At 39.7% G+C, this 18,718-nt stretch overlaps 1 protein-coding gene across 1 annotated transcript in view; it reads right to left on the bottom strand.

Annotated features, from left to right (window-relative positions):
• The window catches only part of PRKDC (protein kinase, DNA-activated, catalytic subunit), a 4,917,417-nt gene that overhangs the window by 53,787 nt on the left and 4,844,912 nt on the right, over positions 1-18,718 (bottom strand). The window contains exon 79 of the mRNA XM_044065724.1: positions 15,258-15,446. Within this exon, the coding sequence (XP_043921659.1) occupies positions 15,258-15,446 (189 nt within the window). The remainder of the gene's footprint in view (positions 1-15,257; positions 15,447-18,718) is intronic.

Raw genomic sequence — 18,718 nt, 5'->3', positions numbered from 1 at the left:
TTGGCTTTATGTGCAGACAAAATTATTTTGCCCCTGATAAAGCCAGAAAAGGGCATCTCAGTATTGTGGAACATTCTGAGACAGTTTCAAGTTTTTTCAGGATATAAAATTAATGAAGACAAAACAAAGGCTACAGCTATAAACTATGTACCCACATAAGAATTGATTCAGCAATATCCACATTTATTAGGACATGATAAAATGAAGTATTTAGTTGTACGGGTTAAAATGATTCTGTTATGCCAGCTGAGGACATAATGGAAGAGACTAAAGAAACAGAATATAAAAAATGAGAAACTGGAAGCTCTTGTTTATAGATATGGATAGCAAGGTACAAGCAGTGAAATTTTTTTAATGTTTTAGTTTTATATACAGGTAATGCATACTTTTATCTACCAGAGAAGTTGTGGACAGTAATTAATAAACAGCTGAATGTTTTTTTTTTTTTTTATCAGGGAGGGGAATAGGGCAAGGGTCAAATGGGATAAGCTGATTATACCTCTCAACTGTACAGATTTTTGCTTCATATTTTTGGTCTGTTCTTCATAAAATTGTTTTCTGACAAATTAACGGCAAATCATTACAGACGGAAGTTAGAAAATAATGACAGACAATTGAGTTTCAGAATTCATGCTAATGCAAAACCTGTTATTCTATTAACTTTCTCAGTTTGCAAGAGCAGTATTTAAAAATCGTCCCTATTTTGGGGCTTTTGTCCCACTTTTAGTTATGGCTTTGTCCAGACTTCTTGCTCTAAGAGGCTGAGCGATATGAAGCTGATCTTTCCTAAAGAACTTTCAGAGATACAGAATTAAGGTTCACACACACAACACAAGCAGAAAACTACAATTCAAAGTGGAAAGAGATAATGATGAAGCAGGGAAAATTCAAGAGCTAAGGAGAGAGTGGGATTTTGGATACAGGCCCTTAATGGCAATAACATCAGCCATACAGAATATGGCTCTGAATGGAGACAAAAAGTCAGCAAGTAAAGGAGAGTGGTAGTGCTGAAACTGAATTCATCCACAAGTCTTGGTGAGTACCTTCACAAGGTGAACACTGTTCTCACAAAATCTCACCAAGCTGACACTGATACATACTTTATTTATATAGCATATATCATGGACAGACATAGGTCAAAGATTAAGAGAAATAGCTAGGTGCACAGGACCCAGGAAAAAAAAAGTGCCCAATCCTGGTAGGCACACTGGTGCCAGGACTAGAAAAGAAGACAGTGCAGAATTCTCAAAATAAGGAAACATTCCTACAATGGGGCCAGGCCAGGCCCAGGGAGAGGATGCCCCCCCCTATTGTAGAAGAAAGTAGCAGTCCACAAAAATCACAAAAACTGATAGGCCAAAGAAGACCCATAAAGATGATAGAGTGAAATATTGAAGATAAGAAATTATGTACTGCTACTATTATGCAAAAAGCCCAGAATTTCCAGACACAAGATATACAAAACAATTAAGACAGAAAGTAGAGGAAATAAACTTCCACAAGAAAAACTGCCAAAAATATGTGTTTAATGCAACAGATTTGTGAAACACAGTATATAGATCAAAAAACTTTGATCTGTTTGGAAAAAGAAGCATCTGAGGAAGTGTGAAAATGTAAACAAAACCTAGAGATATTTGAAAAGTATACAGAAATATGGACATGGGAAAGAAAGAGATTTGATACGGGGCAATATTAATGCAAAGGAGAAAGCCAAATTAATCAATATAAAGAAGGCAGCCCCAAAGATATTCAGAGAGAAATACAGGCAAAGGCATCCGGATATGGAAAATTTCACAATAAAAAAATAGTATCACAAAGATGGAATGTAGAAAAGAAGATTAGTAAAGTAGAAGTTAAAAAAATAGAAGTTGAAGTTATGAAGTGCCTGTAAAGTGAAGGATTTGGCATAGAAGGTCTAACACAGGTTACATCACAGCATGATGGAGTGAGTCACCAAAGTAAGGAGAAACAGGAAGATCAGGAGACATCTGAAGAAATATGGACATGGGAAAGAAAAACAGATTTAATATGGTGTAATATTTATGCAAAGTAGAAAGCAAAACTAACCAATACAATAATAGCAGCACCAAAGACATCTGAAGAGAAATACAGGCAAAGGAATCCGGAACATGGAAAACTTTACAATACAAAAAATAAGAAGATAAAGAGGAAAAGTAGAAAAGGAGATTAGCAATGGAGAAGTTAAAGAAATAGAAACTGAGGTTATGGAGTACCTGCAAAGTGAAAGATTCAGTGTAGAAAATCAAATGCAGAAAGCAACACAACAGGATACAGTAATGGATATCCAAATTAAGGGGAAACCAGTGGAACAGGAAGCAATTGGTCAGGTGCCACATCAAGATGTTTTGCAGCCTTCCACAGGAAGCCAGTATGGACAGTCACTTGGTACTGGACAGCAAGGAAAGGAACAGGTTGAGGAGTGATAGGCCAGTGAGTTCCCATATGACAGAGCAATGGATGGCACAGGGTGAAATTGAAGGGAAGGTGCCACAGGAGGATGCTTTAGAACTTTCCATAGAATGCCAGCAAGAAATGGAAAACAGGGATGTCCCCTCAGTTTGGAAGAAAATGAGCTAAGAGAAGAATTGCTTGATTTCATAGACATGGACAGATATATTAAGATCAATGGGAGAAATATACTGCAAAAGGTCAATAAAACTAAAAAAAGTCAGAAGTCTCATAAAACAAATGAATGCAGTAATTGGGACTGCCCATAGAGATCCATGTGATATAACAAAAGTAAACAAGATATATAAGTGCAACTAAATTAATAACTGATAAAATTCTAAAACAAGAACACAGGGTAGCGAGGGAAAGGAAGGGGAGAAATCGAACACCATCATGGAAATATCGAATAGAGAAAACTATAAAGCAGTTAAGACTAGAAGTGTTGTCACTGTTAGAAGACTACAGAAGAGGGAGCAGATCAACAAAAATACTAAGAAAGATAGTTTTGATAAAAGCAATGTGCAGTATTAGAACAGACCAGGATCTATCATGCACTATCAGAAATAAACTAAACATTCCAGCACAGGCGGAAAAACTTAGAAGATACAAAGATAAATATAAAGGAAAAGTACAAAATATGCAATTTGTTGATAACCCAAAAAAGTTTTACAGAGAATTGAGAATAAGGTAAAAGTAATTGAAAGACTGCCAAAAAAAGAAGAAATAGATACATGTTAGAGAAGTATCTATGAAGATCCTGTGGGACAAAGATATTAAATGGACAGAAGAGGTAAAGGAAAGAATAAAAGGTTTAAAGGTACAAGATATGAAATGGGATGAAGTAACAGCCAGAGAGATTGAAACAAAGTTAAGAAAAGCCTCTAATTCGAAAACCCCAGGCCCAGATGCAGTACCTAACTTTTGGCTGAAAGTATTAATATCTTTGCATGAAGATTTAGCCATGAGTAAGAACTATTTGTATGCGCAGCTCGAACAGACACCAACCTGGTTAACAACAGGAAAAACAATGCTCCTACTTAAGAGTGAACCTGAAAGCTACCCTAAAAATTATAGACCAATAACTTGCCTTCTGACTACATATACTGTGGATATAAAAAGTTTACACACCCTTGTTAAAATGCCAGGTTTTTGTGATATAAAAAATACCACAATAAATCATTTCAAATCTGACAAATTTGAAGCCCTTTTGCAAGGAAGAGTGGGCAAATATTGCCAAGTCAAGGTGTGCCATGCTGATAGACTCCAACCCAAGAAGACTGAATGCTGTAAATTAAATCAAAAGGTGTTTCAACAAACTTTCACATCCTGAAGTATTCAAACTAGCCACTAAAGAGTACTTAAAAAGTCACTGGATTTGTACCTGTTCTCAGCCTCCTTGAATATACTTTCACTAAATAACAAACATAACTTCCTCTGTATTACCATAATTTCTTCTCCTCTATACTAAAACATTTACAACAAACTAGTCTACTTCATCTTTTTTACCCAACACTATCTCCCCTTTCCTTCTGCTGCAGTATTCTTCATAACATTTTTATAGATAATTGTAACTGCATATATATAACTGTTCAAGTTTTATTATGAATGATTATAATGTTAACTGTGTTTGTAACGGTTATATTCTTTTTGTAACTATGTTTTGGAGCTTTTCTCCCCGGGCATCTGCTGAAAAAGGGCTTTTGCTCAGTCAAACAATTTTGGTTAACAAATGTAAAATAAATAAATAAATTAGTTTAAGGGTGTGCACACTTATGCGACCAGCTTATTGTACATTTTTTATTTTTTATATTTTCCCCCTAACAGATTTGTTTTTCAGTTGAATTGTACAAGTCATAGGTCACATTAAAGGTGGGAAAAGTTTTGAAATGATTTACTGTGGTCTCATCTAATTTTTTTTACATCACAAAAACCTGGCATTTTAACAGGGGTGTGCAAACTTTTTTATCCACTATAAACTATACATGAGAATTGATGCTTACAGAGTTTATAGTCATTTAGACGAAAACTCAATTATGGCAGTAGAACAAAAGGGCAATAAAAGAAAGTCATATGGAACAAAGGATCACTTGTTAAATAAAGTCATAGTGGAGAACTGTAAAATGGGGAAGAATTTAAGTATGGCATGGATTGACTACAAAAAAGCATTTGATAGTATCCCACATTCATGGATACAACAGTACTGAAAAATGTGTAAGATACATCCTACACTGATCGACTACATTACGGTAATCATGAAACAGTGGCAGCCCACTTTACAATTAAGCCACGATAAAGGACAGATTATTTTCCCAGGGATAAAAATTCAAAGGGGGATATTCTAGGGTGACTGTCACCGCTGCTATTCTGCCTTGCCCTTAACCCATTAAGCTGTCCACTTAACAGCTTAGGCCATGGCTATAATTTGTCGATGATTTAAAACTGTATAGCTCATCAGATGAGGAACTAAAAGCACAGCTGCATGTGGTCAAAACCTTTTCAGATGATCTCTACTCCTACACAGTTGCTAAAATCTGGAATTCTCTTCCACCAGATATCAGACTGCAAAGCAGCAGTCCCATCTTTAAATCCCAGTTAAAAGCTCACCTCAAGCTCATCTGGCAATGTACCTGTGCTGACCAAGGCTAGCCCTACTGCCACCATTCAGATAAATCTTCCTCTCGCACCACTCAAAGGTCAAACACACAGAAAAAAAACTAACATAAATTGTATTTTAAATGTATATAACGGTATATAGTATTACTGCACTTTCTTACTCAAATACATTCTATTTTCTGCTTTACTTCTGTACACTCTATATATTGTACATTTCTGTAACTTCTCATCATACTATACCATGATATACTATTGTTTGCTCTATTAATTTGTACTCATCTCTGACTTTTGTATTTTAATCATGTATGTGGAGCTTTTTTTTAATGATTGTCATGTATATGGAGCTTTTCTCCCTGGGTGTCTGCTGAAAACAGGGACCCGACTGTCCAGTCAGACCAACCCGGTAATCAAATATAAAATAAATAAATAAGATAACAGAAGAATGCCATTTGGTCTTGATAAATGTGCAAAAGCAACCTTTAAAGCAGGAAAACATCAGTTTGGGACAAGAATGTGACATAAAAGAACTTGAGCAAGGAGGAGTGTATAAATATTTGGGAACTGATGAAGGATCAACAATAAAACGCAAACAAATGTGAATAAAACTTAGTAAGGAATACTTCAGAGGACTTAAATTAATCCTGAAAACAGCACCGACATGTAGGAACAAAATCCAGACTATAAACCAATTTGCTCTTCCTGTCCTAACTTACAATTTTGGAGTGACTGACAGGTCCCAAAACATGTTGGACAGATTAGATGGGAAAAACAAGGATGCTTCATGCTCACCAAATGATTTATAAAAATCAGTGCATACCAACATTATATATTCTCTGTTCCAAAGGAGGGATGGGCCTCCTTGAAATTGATTATATTTATAGACCTGCAATCGTGGGACTCCACACACATCTGCTGACCTCACAAGACCCAAATGCAGTGAAAGTTTTGAAACATGAGGAGACTAAATCTAAGATGACTTCTCTGCTTAATCTAGCAGAAGCATATTGGCGTCAAGTAGGAATGGAAATCAAACTAGAAGTAGATAAGAATCAGGCAGCAACTGAATGTGCCAAAAAAGAAAACCAAGAATATAAGGTGAAGGACCAGATGAGAAGGCAAGAAATGTGGAAAATGCATAAATATAGTTGCAAGTATAGAAAACTTCTGGAAGAACCTCAGGTTGATCAGGAATGAACAAAGAAATGGTTGAGGAAAGGCAAATTCAAACCAAGAGATGAAAGGTTAATATTGGCAGCCCAAGATAGTGGGCTGCGTACACGTTGGTTTACAAAGTCCATTGAACATGTGCAAGAAACAGATAAATGTAGGTTTTGTAAAACCAAACTGGAAACAGTTGCACACCTAGTTGCTGGTTGTGACATACTAGTGGCAGAAGGACTGTATACTGAAAGGCATAATAATCTGGCAAGACTGTTGCACTGGGGATTGTGCAAGCATTATGGTACTGAAGTGGCTGAAAAACACTGGAAACATGAGCCACAAAGCATCACAGAAAATGAAGTCTACATCACATGGGATCATCCATTACCAGCAGTTCAAAAGATAGATGCTAGAAAACTGGATACAGTGGTCCAAGAAAAGAAGACAAAAGTAGCATTGATCATTGAAATTACCACACCCAGTGACTACAGTGTCTTGCATAAAGAGAGAGAGAGAGAGAGAAAGCGATAAAATATCAGGATTTGCAGCAGAAACAAGAGCAATGTGGAAGAAAGATGCCCAGACAGGTCCAATAGTAGTAAAAAGAATCTACAATCGTATTTAGAGATATGTTACCAATACATGTAAGCCCCATACAAATTGCAGGAGTCATCATTACTGGGCACATTGCAGGTGCTGCGAGGAGAACTTCTGGCTGACATCAAAGATTAAAACAATACTAATTTCATGAACTTTAATTGTACTTTGATTTAGGAATGGGATCCATTCCTGTCACAGTACCAGAAACCCAAAATAACTGACTGGAGAAAACAGGCAAAGGAACCACGGTATTGTGAGGAAGTAACTAAAGACAAAGTAATGGAATGGGGAAGAGGCCATGAAGACATTTGGACTGCAGGCTAGAGAGTTCCTTCAATATCAGGAATTGATTTCAGAGTCTAGGCAGAGAGAAAGGGATAGGGGAATCCTACATGAAAGACCTGCTCTTGTAGAGTTTTCAGCAGAAACTAAAATATAAGCTGCTGTTAAAAAAAGGTCAGAAAAGATCGGGAAGACAGACTGGATAAGCAATTCACTGGGGAACAATGGAAAGACATGCGTATGGCTCACAAATATGCAATGAAGTCTAGATGATTTTGGATTTTTGCTTGGAATTGTTTGCATGTGTACTTTTATACCCAAAGTAGACCCCAAAGAATTTTTCTTTAGATGGATGGCAAATGTTCGAAGAGTGATGGGGAAGAAATAGGTAACGGGGTACATATGTTTTGGGATTCTAATCAGTTGGCAGACTTTGAAAATTCTCTACAGAGTTCTCTGTCAGAAATGCTGGGTGGGCACAAATGGGTGTGACTAAGGACATTTTTTTATTTTTTGAGTTGGGATATAGGATCTGAACTGCCCAGACATAGGTAGCCTTTGTTAAGTTTAATTTTGATGGTTGCCAAAAAAAGCAATTACTAGAAAATGGAAATCAAAATCTAAACCAACTGTATTTGAAGCACTGGATAGTTTAACAAATATAAAAATAATTGGAAGTGGGATCTTTAGAAAAGGGTAGGAACACATTACATAGAAATAAATGGAAATTGTGGGAAGAATACATGCAGAATAATGTTTTGGAGGATGACTGACGTTCACGGGAAAGCAGGAATTGAACTACTTATGTAATGTTTCAAGCTGTACATTTGCCAATGTCTTGAGTGATAACTCAATAAAGGTGTTAAAAAATTCACAAATATTTCTAATACCTCTACAGGTATCTGGATATTTTCCCTGTCATAGGCTTCCTAAGTCTGGCAGCAATACTAATTCTCTGTCTCTTAAGTTGCTGTGCTAACAGTCTTTGTGTGCTGGAGTTATCAAAAAATAAGTGTTTAACAGCAACCTTTCTAAGCTTACACATATTATCCAAATACTCCCTCATTTACAGTTTAGCATTCAGCAATTGCTTGTCTTCTTGTTCTGTAAGATTCGCATTTAAGTGCAATGTTTTAACCTTTAATAACCTCTCTAAATAACAACCATCACTTCTTCTCATACTTTTTCTGTTATTTATATATTTTAAATTCCATTTCATTTTAACGCATTCTACAGTTATCCATTCTGAAGAAAGTTGCATCTTTCCTTATAAGTATTAAATCATTTTCAGTACCCCTTCCTAAAATTCCTCTTTATACCAAACAAGCAGGAAAACACCAGTGTCTCTTTTTTTACTTGATTCTGCCGAATCTTTATTTTAGTCTTTACTGGGTCATGATCTTAAATAGTTATTGGATGCGTTTCAAAGCTTTCAGTTCAAATACCTATGCTACTGTGAAATATAATTTCTATTAAAGTCTCACCAGTTACTGTACATTGGGGAATGATATACAAACTTCTATCTGGGTCTCTGCTGCTAAGTTCACATATTCCATTCCAAGCATTCACACACATTTCTTCAAAAATCTACCTTGTTTTGTTACATTTTCGTTTGTAGGTCCCACAGTACTGCAGTTTACTTTTCACTCTCCACCCATAAATACTATTCTCTGCTGAAAGCTATTTACCTCTTCCATAACAGTAATTTTAGTTGGAATGTAAGTACATGCCAGTGTAATCTCTTGCCTGCCAATAATCTTTCTTTACCCCTTCTATCACTACTTGAGCCCCTATAACAATCAGTATTACCCCCTTTTCCTTTGTACCCTGCTAAATGTACACCATAAAATCCTTTATTTGCCGAATTTACATGCTCATTTCTATCCTAATGTTTTTCCTCCAACACTGCTATTACTTTTACATATTCACAAGACGGTGGTTTTTAAAATAGGTTTCCATCTTGCTACTTACATGCACACATTATTGTTTGGTAGGCTGACCTTGTATACTTGTGGTTTCCCATACCTGTTTGAACCCATGTCACATTTCCGCAGTAAAAACTCAACAAACAAAAGCCAAGTCAATTTTCATTTTTAATCCCCCAACTCCTTTTAACTCGCAGCAAACAAAGCAAACACATCAAACTATCATTTTTCCAAAACGGGAATTTAACTCTCCATGTAGGAGCAGCTGCCCCATATAGACTGCAATATCTACAGGCTTTCCCTGTTTTAAAGTTAGGTTTAGTCATACTGGAAAAGCATGTTAAACCTGGGTTCCCTCTTGCACTAACACTATCCATTCTTGCCCCATCTCTAGTTCCTTCCTAAATGTGAAAAAGTACAGTTTTGTACCTACCATAAATGTAGATGTTCGAGTGCACATACAGCTGCAGTCATTACAGATGGGTTATCCTGCCGTCAGGCGGGTCCTCGGTCGGCCGAATTCCAAAGTCTAGGTCCGGCGTCGGTTGTCGTTGCTTCTTCCCTGATGTCAGTGCGACAGGGATATAAAAGAGGCAGCCAACGCCATTTTCTTCAGTTTTTCTTGCCCCAGATGTCAGGTGCCCCCAGAAGGAAGGCAAAACATAATGTTATGCAAACATGCAATATAGATAAATCAAAAAACAGTAGTTGCAAGCAAATACACCATAAAAGAATACCCCAAATAGGTTGTATGATAAAGGTGTTTGTAATAAGGCCTGTCCTAAGAGGGGACGGAGGGGGGGGCAACCTGGACTGCAGCTGTATGTGCACTCGAACATCTACATTTATGGTAGGTACAAAACTGTACTATGTTCATCGTGCATACAGCTGCAGTCATTACAGATGGGAAGAATCCCAAAGCTAAGTAAGGGTGGTAGGCACTAAGTGGAACTAGGAGGAGCAAGGATGCCCTGCAGGACTGCTGTGGCAAAGCCCGCTCTAGATTTAGAGTATAGTGGAAGGTGGTAGTGCTTGGAGAAAGTGTGCACTGAACTCCAGGTAGCTGCTTCCAAAATGTCCTTGGTAGGAACCCCCCTGAGGAAAGCTGCAGAGGTAGCTGTGGCCCTGGTGGAGTGGGATCTGATGTATGCAGGCACAGATTTTCCATGAAATGAATAACAAAAGCGTATGCAGTGGGCTATCCATTTTGAAATTGTCTGTTTGGAAATGGCCTTTCCTTGAGCACCTGTAGTATAGGACACAAAGAGCTGCTCAGGTTTCCTGAATGGCTTTGTTCTGTCCAAGTAATAACAAAGTTGTCTGTGAATGTCCAAGGAATGTAGTAGTCTCTCCCCTTTGTTCTGTGGATTTGGATAAAAGGCAGGTAAAGTGGATAGTCTGATTCAAAGCTACACTGGATACTACCTTTGGCATGAAGGTAGGGTTGGTTCGTAAGGAAACTCTGTCCTGATGGAAAATGATGAATGGTTGCACAGCCATGAGGGCCTGTAGTTCCGAAACCCTGCGTGCTGAGGTGATAGCCAGAAGGAAGGCTATTTTCCATGACAAGTATTGTAGCTCTGTTGAAGAAGCCGGCTCAAAGGGAGGCAGGGTCAGCTTATCCAATACAAAGTTGAGGTCCCAAGCTGGAACTGGTGGTTTCCTTGGGGGTTTTATATTTTTTGCCCCTCTGAGGATCTGCCTTAATAGAAGATGTGAGAATAAAGGAGGGTCTGTGTTGTATTGTGCAGAAATGGCTGAAGCATGGATCTTGATGGAGGAGAAGGAAAGTCCATTGTTTAACATCTCAGCTAGGTACTGTAAAATTTGAGGTATATTTATTACCCAAGGATTCTGGCCCTTTTCTTGATTCCAGGAACAAAATCGTTTCCATTTGGCGGAGTAGGCTTTTCTAGTAGAAGGTCTTCTGGCCTCCAAGATGACATCCTGCACCTCCTTGGAGAGGAGACTCTGTTGGGAAATTAAGGAATTCTCCATGCAGCTAGATTTAGGGTTTTGAGCTGGCTGTGAAGGGTTTTGTAGTTGTGCTGGGACAACAGTAGAGGGACTAGAGGTAGGATCCATGGTGGGGAGTGTGTCAGGCTCTTTAGGAGTGGATACCAGTGTTATCGTGGCCAGTCTGGAGCAATGAGAATCATTTGTGGCCTCTCTGCTCTGGCTTTTAATAGAACTTTGGTCAGTAGAGGAAGAGGCGGAAAGGCATAGACGGTCAATGTTGTCCAATTGAAAGAGACTGCATCCACTTTCCAGGCCTGTGGATGATAGGTCCTTGAACAAAATTTTTTCAACTGGTAATTTCTGTGGGTAGCAAATACATTTATGTCTGGCTGTCCCCATGCCTGAGTTATCTTTGAGAAAACTTGAGGATGCAACTTCCATTCGTGTGGATCTGTCATATTTCTGCTTAGGTTGTCTGCCAGTGTGTTTTCCTTCCCTGGCAGGAATTGTGCCTGTAGTTGAATTTGCAATTCCAGTGCTGTGTTCCATAGGGTCATGGCTTGCCTGCACAGGGGGTATGAATGAGTTCCCCCCTGTTTGTTTATGCACCACATGACTGTGGTGTTGTCTGTCCTTATCAATAGCTGGCCTGGATGCAGTAGGTCTTTGAAGGTCATAAGAGCATTTTGCATGGCTAGCATCCCCTTTTGGTTGATGTGTAGGTGCTTCTCTTTTTGGGACCATTTTCCCTGAATGCACTGATCTGCCATGTGTGCTCCCCAGGCGTAGTCTGAGGCGTCCGTTGTGATGATTTGAGTTGCTTGAGGTACACAGAAAGGGAGACCTGTGTTTCTTTGGCATGCTTGAGCCCATCACAAAAATTCCTTTTGAAGGCATGGAATGAGTGGTATAATTGTTTCCAAGCTGTGGCTGTGTTGAGACCATAAGTTTTTTAGGTACCATTGTAGTTTCCCCATATGCAGCTTTCCACATGGGATTAGTAGGATGCAAGATGCCATGAATTCCAGAGCCTGCAGGACTCTCCTTGCAGTTAGTCTGGTGAAAGTTGCCATTTTGCTGAAGTATTGAGACAGTTGCCCTTGTTTGTCTGGCGTGAGGTAGGCCATCTGGGTGGTTGTATTTAAGCTGGCACCCAGGAAAATTATCTGTTGAGAAGGCATTAGTTTTGATTTCTTTTTGTTCACTGTGTATCCCAGGAAGTTTAACAGTTTTATTACAAATGCCAGATGCTGCAATAGAATGTCCTTGCTGTCCGCTTGGATCAGGCAGTCGTCCAGATATGGGTAGATTTGTATTCCTTGTAGTCTGCAGAAGGCAATTACTGATGCCAGGCATTTCGTAAACACTCTGGGCGCAGTAGATAAGCCAAAGGGCAATGCAGAGAATTGGTAATGGGTTGAACCTGCAAGAAATCTAAGGTATCTTCTGCAATCTTGTCTGACAGGGACATGCAGGTATGCCTCCTTGAGGTCCAATGTTACCAGCCAAGACTCCTTGCCCAGCATGGGAAGAAGCTGCTGTAATGTGAGCATCTTGAATTTTGGCACCTGTAGATATGTGTTTAGAATGGATAGGTCTAAGATAGGTCTCCAATCTTTGTCTTTTCTTGGTACCAGGAATAGTCTGGAATAAAAACTTTGACCTTGTTCTTTTTCAGGTACCTCTTGAATCGCTTTCATATCCATGAGAGCGGAAATTTGTCTTTGTGCCTCTGCCCTTTGATTTTGTGGCAGGTTTGGCATGCCTCTCATTTTTCGAAGGGTGTGAAAGTGGAACCTGTAGCCTCTGTCTATAATGTCCAGAATCCATTTGTCTTTTGTAACAATATGCCAGTTTTTTGAAAATAATGCCAGTTTTCCGCCCAAAGGTGCTGCCATTAAAGCTTTGCTTGGCAGGCATAGGGGGAAGTCATTGTGCCTGTTTTCTAAATGAATGTGATCTATCTTCTCCACCTCTTGGGGTTGGTGCTTACCACTGTCTTGTTCTGTAAGATCCTTGAGGTTGTCCTCTACCCCTTGGGCGTCTGTATCTGCCCCTTTGAGGTCTGTCCGTGGCTGGAAAGGACCAATTTTTTGAAGGCCAGTTTCTGCTGAAGCGTGGAGGTTGTACCTGCAGGAAATCTTTCACTGTTTGCATAGATTTCGCTTTTTCCTCCATTTTCGTTAGTACCTCCTCAGCTTTAACACCAAACAATACATCTTTTTGAAGTGGTGCATCTAATAATTTTGCTTTGACATGATCTGTTAAGGTTTGCTCTTTGAGCCAAGCATGTCTACGTATAACAGACCCTGTGACAGCAGCTCTACATGAGGCCTCTAACGCATCAAAACCACACTGCAAGGTATGTTTACCCACTTGCTCTGCACCATGCAACAAATCCTGTAACTCTTTCAAATCTGGTTGTTCTGATTGTGTCATTTTGCTTTTCAACTGAGATAACAAAAACTGTTGGTACTTTAACATATGGAATTGACAGTTTAATGCCCTCATGGTTAAAGTGGCAGATGTATACACTTTTTCCCCCACCTTTCTAATGCTCTGGAATCTCTCTCTGAAGGTAAAGGGTTTTTAGCAGTAGAGGCCTTTATTCCCTTGGGACCCTGTGAAATAGTTTTTGGGTCAGCAGTATGGCTTTTATAAAGGAACTGGTGAGAATCAGGAACCCGGTAATATCTGTCTGGTTTAACAGGGGCTGGAGGTAAAGAATCTGGATTAAGGCTGGCTTCTTTGTACACATCATCCAAAATATCTAAAACAGGAGGGATAGCCAGGGGCCTCTGCTGGGGGAGCAAGAGAATATCCCTGAGCATTTTCTTGGAATCTGAGTAATCTTGGCCTTCCCAGTGAAAGTGTTCCCTCAATGTATGCAGGGTTTCCCCAAAAGAGTAGTCCTCAGGGGGGGAGACTGAGGGAACAGACTCTTCAGCATCAGAGTCTTCGAAAGGGGAATAGGCAAAATCCTGGTCCTCAGAATGTTCTGAGGTAATAGAAGCCTGGTCTGAAGAAGGGTAGTCTTCCTCCAATCTGGGTCTTTTGTCAGAGGGGGGTTGAGAACCCCTGATGAGAGTTATCAAATCCTCAGCCATTTTAAGCATCTGCTTTTTAGGCATGGGGCCTTGAGAGGAGGTCTAAGGACCCTGTTTTTTAGTTTTCATGGCAGCTTTAGATTTAGTGAAGGATTTAATAGAGAAGGTGGAAGGCCTGAAGACGCCTTCAGAAATGGCAGGCCTGACTAAATTTTGAGTTTCCCTGCCAAGAGTGGCGTCGGTATCTGCAGTAGGAATGGAGACCGAGGAGCCTGCGACCTCGGGTACTGAAGTCACCGGTAAAATTGTTTCATCGGTATTCAGGGGCTGCGTAGGTGCCTCGCTGAGAACCGGTAGTCGGCCTAAGTCTGGTCTCAGTACTCGGAGCGGACCTTGGATGTCGGTCCTTATCTTTGCGTCTTTTGCTTAAAACTGGTGTCGGTGTATCCGACGACATGATATAATTAAATTTTTTGCCAAAATGATGAAGGGCGAACTCCGCCCGGCGCTTAATAGTGCACTTGTTGAACCTAGCACAAAAACGGCATGCCGAGACATCATGGTCTGGGCCTAAGCAAGGTATACAGAAAGAGTGGAAATCCTTATGCGGTATTTGCTTCTCACAACAAATGCATTATTAACTTTGTCTGACATCGGTCTGAGGCAAGAAAACTTTCCCCAATGGGGTACTTAGCTTTAAAGAAGACTTCGGCTGAAATACTTTCGTAATTCTCAGGAGCTGGCCAACCGGCACTTGCGAACTGCTTCTGCTTCGGGCACCGCGCGGCAAGAAAGACTGAAGAAAATGGAGTCGGCTGCCTCTTTTATACCCCTGCCGCACTAACGTCAGGGAAGAAGCGACGACAACCGACACCGGATCTAGACTTTGGAATTCGGCCGACCGAGGACCCGCCTGACGGCAGGATAACCCATCTGTAATGACTGCAGCTGTATGCACGATGAACATGCAACTTGTATGCTCTCAGTCAATTATGCTTAAATGAATAAACTAGATCATATGCTATTGCATTTTACACTGCATTGATAAATGCTGCTAGGACTATATCTGCTTGCAAACGTGTTCCCCTTCAGTCTATCAGACTTCTACAGAACTGTTACTGTTAACTTGTACTTCAATGTATATTTTACGTTATTAGTAAAGTACTACATGGCACAGTTGAGTAAAACAGAAAAAGGTTACCTTCCAATCCAAAGATGGTTCTTTGACAAACACATCCATTGTGTTGAGAAGCAGATCCGGGTGGGTACGATAAGCTCTCAGTCCATGTATCATTACACTGTAAATGAGGCCAGATTCTTTCATGGGAAGCATCAAGTTTAGGAACTGCCGAGTCAGTCGGAATGGCATCAGTTCAGGCACTGGCAAAAACTAAAAATAAAAGTATATATAAAATTTATATACGCTAATGTTTCACTATCTTCTACTTGCTCACCTGTCTTAGAATTTTCTGCTTTTCAATTCTACTGTTTTTCAGTGTTTCATGACTTGAAAGAACACTATTTCGATTGTGTTTGCCAGTTAATTTTTTTTTTTTTTTTTACTGGCACTGGAATTAAACAAAATCCTGCACTGGTTACTTTATGCATAGTGCTACCCTAACTCCTTCTATATGCACTCATCTTTTGTTGTACACTCTTTGCTGAGAACAAAACGTGACACATACAACTGTGTACAAAGAGGTATGCAAATATTAATGCAGTTTATTGCCTGCATACAATATTTAAAGAATAAAAATGCACTTGAAAAGAAAACAAGACACAAGTCTGTCACGTGATCCAAAAGACACCCTATCATATTAAACATGCCCAGCTCCTTTTAAATTTGTGCTTCATACTTGCTGCTCTAATTTATTTTATCCTATGAATGTTTAATATTCACCACAGGAAGCTGTCATTAATTCTGATATTTAAATTCAGTAAATTAAAAAAGGTCTTTACCATTCAGACATGCATTCAAAATAAAATTAAATGAGCATAAAAGCTGAAAATAAAGATTTAACAGTTCTTACTTATTTGTAGTGCACACAACACCAAGAATATGCTCACAAAATGGATAAATACCCTGGTTTTAAGTCCAATTACAAAGTGAGCCCTGATTTTAATGCTTACAGGATTGTTAGGCACCCCCACCCCCCAAGACACTGTTAACACAGAGTCTGCACTAAAAGCAGACAGTGCTGACCAGAAAACAGCAGCAGCATGGCATGAAACAACTTTGTTTCAACTCCAATTTCATGATTACAGCTGCTTACCTTACACAGGGAATACATAAGATGGCAACCACTTCCCCACTGTTTTACCAGCTTTCAAAGCTGGTACAACACACCGCTTTTTTTTTTTTTTTACTCTAATGTTTCACTAACTAGCAGTACATGGAGAAGATAAATCTCCATGCACTACAAAAAAATTATGATTAATCTCCAATTGTAACAGGCATATTATGTGTTCTTGATATGGATGCCAAGATTAACCATGACAGCTTTTCAGAACCCCTGTACTTCCATAGTGCCAAAGCTGCTCCCCAACCTACATCTGAAGCATCTGTGAACAGTTCTTGAGATGTAAGGGGGGGGTGGAAGAGAAGGCCTGGGTTCAAAGACAAATGCTGAATCCATCCGAGAAGTTCCTTCTTTAGGCAGGGAAGAAGAAGAACTGTAAATTCCAGGGGATCAGCATGTTGTTGCCAGACTGATTTCAGGAATCACTGAAATTTCCTCATGTGGAGTTTGGCTAAAGGTAACATAGGAGTGGTGGATGCCATAAATCCCAGAAGTCTCAAAAACTCTGGCTGTGACAGACATCAGAGGAAGAAGATTTTGAAAGGAAGAAATAAGAGTCAAGGCCTTTGGTGGAGGCAGGAATACCAACATAAGCAGCATCTGAATCTTGCACCCCAGGAAAATGTGATCTTGAGAAGGTGTTAGAGAAGACTTTTTGAAATTTATTATGAACCCCAGACTTTGCAAGTGAGTAATGGCAAAGTGAAGACTTTACAATAAGGTTTCTGGAGAGGATGCTTGAAACAGGAGATCGTCCAAGTAAGGGAAGCCTGCAAAGAGCAATCACTGGAGCTAGGCATTCGTTGAATACCCTTGAGGCAGTAGAAAGGACATAGGGCATAGCAGAGTACTGAAAATGTCAAGAAGCAGCAAAGAAACAAACATTTCCTGAAAAGAGGATGAATAGGTATGTGAAGGTAGGCAGCATTGACATTCAGAGAAGCTATGAAAGCCTGAGGAAGGAGTAAAGGGAATACGGTCTGAAGAGATAACATGCAAAAGGAAGGAACTTTCAGAAAAATATTTAGGTGTGAAAGATCCAGAGTGGGTCTCCAAGGACCCTCTTTTTTGGGCACCAGAAAGATTCTGAAATAAAACCCTTTTCCCCTTTGGGCCTGTGGAACCTCTTGAATAGTTTCCTACTGTAACAATTCTCAAAGCACCTCTGGGAATAAATGTAACTGTTCCTGAGGTGGCTGAGGAATGCCCAAGAAGGGAAGAAGGGATTTCCAAATTATGAAATATTTGAAATGAATTATAGAAAGAACCCAAAAGTCTTGGGTTATGCTTGACCAAACTGGAAGAGAGAGAGAGAGAGAAGAATGATACTGGGAAGAGCATGACAGTCAGATACTACCTGGCTTGTCAGGAAAGGGTTGCTTCTGAGCAAAAGTCGTCTGAGTAGTTTTAGCTGGAGGACCCTCCTTCCACTTTTTTATTTATAGCAGGAGGACAGGCCAGTCTTCAAAGAAAAGTTGGCTTGGAAGTATAGTTCCTTTGAAACTTAGGCACAGGTGAAACAAAAATATATTTCAAATCCTGTAACTCCTTACCTTTCTCCTACAAGGACTTAAATAATCAGCAGCAGCATCAAACAAGCCACTGTTATCCAGAGAAGCATCCGTCAACTTGGCTTTTATGTCATCTGGCAGAGGTTGAAGCCTTAGCCAGGAATACCTCCTCAATACAGATCCTGAAGCAGCAGCTCTAGATGAAGCTTCTGCTACATCATAGCTGCACTTAACAGATTGGCGAGCTACCTGAGAGGAAGCCACTAAAAAAGACAGGGCTAAAGTTTTGCCCTCGGAATTTAGAAGGTCAGAGATAACTTGAGTAGCCTGGGAAAGGACAGCCAAAACATATCTAGTCATATGAGTTTAGTAATTAATAGCATGAACGTTAAGAGTGACAGAAGTACTGACCTTCTTTCCAAGTCTTTCCATAATCCTGCTTTCCTTATCAGAAGGAAGAAGTTTACTGGAGGGAAGTAACTTGGAAGGCTTATCTGAAGCAACAGAAACTACAGATGGGCACTTGTAAAGAAATTTGCAATCAACAGGCACTTTACAAAAACAGTAAGGCTTCTTAGGAGCAGGAGGCTGTGAATCCACATCCTGAGATGTTGAACAGAAAGCGTCCAGTAAAGCAGGCAAAATTGGAGGAACAGCTGATGGTGAGGGAGACTCCATATGTAGGAGCTCATAATATCCTTTTTGCACATCTGAAACATGGGAGCAATCCCACTTGAAAAACTCCCTCATCTTAAAAATGGTATCTCCAAAAGCAATCTCCTCAACAGAAGATTCTGGACTGGTACTTTCCTCGTCAGGAGAAGCATACTCTAGAGGGGATGGAATCTAGG

The sequence above is a fragment of the Protopterus annectens genome, chromosome 3.part0, assembly GCF_019279795.1.
Source record: "Protopterus annectens isolate FY-2018-M chromosome 3.part0, PAN1.0, whole genome shotgun sequence".
Lineage (NCBI taxonomy): Eukaryota > Metazoa > Chordata > Ceratodontiformes > Protopteridae > Protopterus > Protopterus annectens.
The sequence above is the reverse complement of the archived record's forward strand: the minus strand, read 5'-3'. Positions and strand labels throughout refer to the sequence as shown.